At 41.1% G+C, this 1,337-nt stretch overlaps 1 protein-coding gene across 1 annotated transcript in view; it reads right to left on the bottom strand.

The window, feature by feature from the left end:
* Window positions 1–799: 799 nt before the first annotated feature.
* LOC102864266 (protein unc-13 homolog B-like) overlaps window positions 800–1,337 on the bottom strand; it is a 189,093-nt gene continuing 188,555 nt past the window's right edge. Inside the window, exons 18-19 of the mRNA XM_006898554.1 lie at window positions 1,034–1,164; window positions 800–910 (exon numbers count right to left, since the gene is read on the bottom strand). Of these exons, the coding sequence (XP_006898616.1) occupies window positions 800–910; window positions 1,034–1,164 (242 nt within the window). The remainder of the gene's footprint in view (window positions 911–1,033; window positions 1,165–1,337) is intronic.

The following is a 1,337-nucleotide window of genomic DNA, read 5'->3' as shown; positions in this document are numbered from 1 at the left end:
AAGAATGGGGCACTAAGGGAATCTGGCCTTCAGGGCAGCAGAATTAAAGATCACATTGGTTACAGGTCTTAGGCAGAGCACAATCCAAAGAGCCCAAACCAGGTTGCCCCCAGAGGCTTATAGTAATCTATAGTAACCTAAAGCTTACTCAGTCCACAAAATGCAGCTGAAAGAAAATATTCTGGTAGCTCTGCTGGCCTGCTGTGCCTTAGTGAGTACTAGGTGACCTCAGGAAGAGAAGGAAAGGTTCCTGGCCAATACTGTAGAATGAATGAGGAACCATGCTAGATGCTTTCACACCTCTGTTCATTTAATCCTCACTACAACTCAGTGAAGTAGTAATTATAATGCTCATTTTATACATGGAAAAACGAAAATTCAGTTTTGTTGGTGAAACTAGCTCAAAGTCACCATACTAGAAAGCAAGTGATTGAATAGAATTTGATTTACTCTTTGCACTCTAAAGTCCATGCTCTGTTTTATCAACAATTAGTAAGTCAATAGAATTTATGAGTGGACTCAAAAGCTCTGGAAATTTGGGCAGCTTTTTGGAGAAAGTCCATGGCTTTCATTACACACTAAAAACGATCTGTGTCATCAAAGACTGAAACCCATGCTATTATTGCCTTAAAGGAAACTGAGGGGCCGGGAGGGTGTCAACCAGAATGAATTTGCTTATATTACTTCCCTTGGGAGTTTGAAATAGATGTTTTAATTTCGTTTACTACATCAGATTTAAGATATTTCCTGGACATATACTAAAAATGAAACAAACTGAGTTGTCAAATGTAGGAGAATATTAATAAGGTTCCACCGAAATTCTATTCACGTCATAGCCCAGTCCATCCTGTAACCCCAGGAAGATGTTCTCACACTTCTCAGACACTACTGCTGGAGACTCTTCCTTGGGCTAGCCAAGACAATACAGCTTAGTCAAGGATAAAATAAAATAACAAGCCTTAGATTTTAAACTACATAGTAATCCTACTTCACCTCAAATGTTCCTCCCCAGTACTGCCTCCTGAAATCCTACCAACGGCTGGCTCACCTCATGGAGACATGTATACTGCACATGATACGGGGCTACCTTCTCTTCCCCCTTGATCTCCACATTGATTTGTAGTCGTATAGCCCCTGAGACAGCTGATTTGTCTGTCCTCTTCTCTGAGAAGGAAAGAAGACCAAAGATTGATACCAGTACAACGACAGAGAGCTTATAGCCCCTCACCAGCTTTATACAAGAGAAAGGAGACATTGATTTAAGAATCTACCAGCAGGGTGAACTGACTTCAGAGATCCCATATTACATGAATATCCCTGGGCTGACTGGGTGGAAG

The sequence above is a fragment of the Elephantulus edwardii genome, unplaced genomic scaffold (genome assembly GCF_000299155.1).
Source record: "Elephantulus edwardii isolate Elephantulus edwardi_28Jun2011 unplaced genomic scaffold, EleEdw1.0 scaffold00232, whole genome shotgun sequence".
Taxonomy (NCBI): Eukaryota; Metazoa; Chordata; class Mammalia; order Macroscelidea; family Macroscelididae; genus Elephantulus; species Elephantulus edwardii.
The sequence above is the reverse complement of the archived record's forward strand: the minus strand, read 5'-3'. Positions and strand labels throughout refer to the sequence as shown.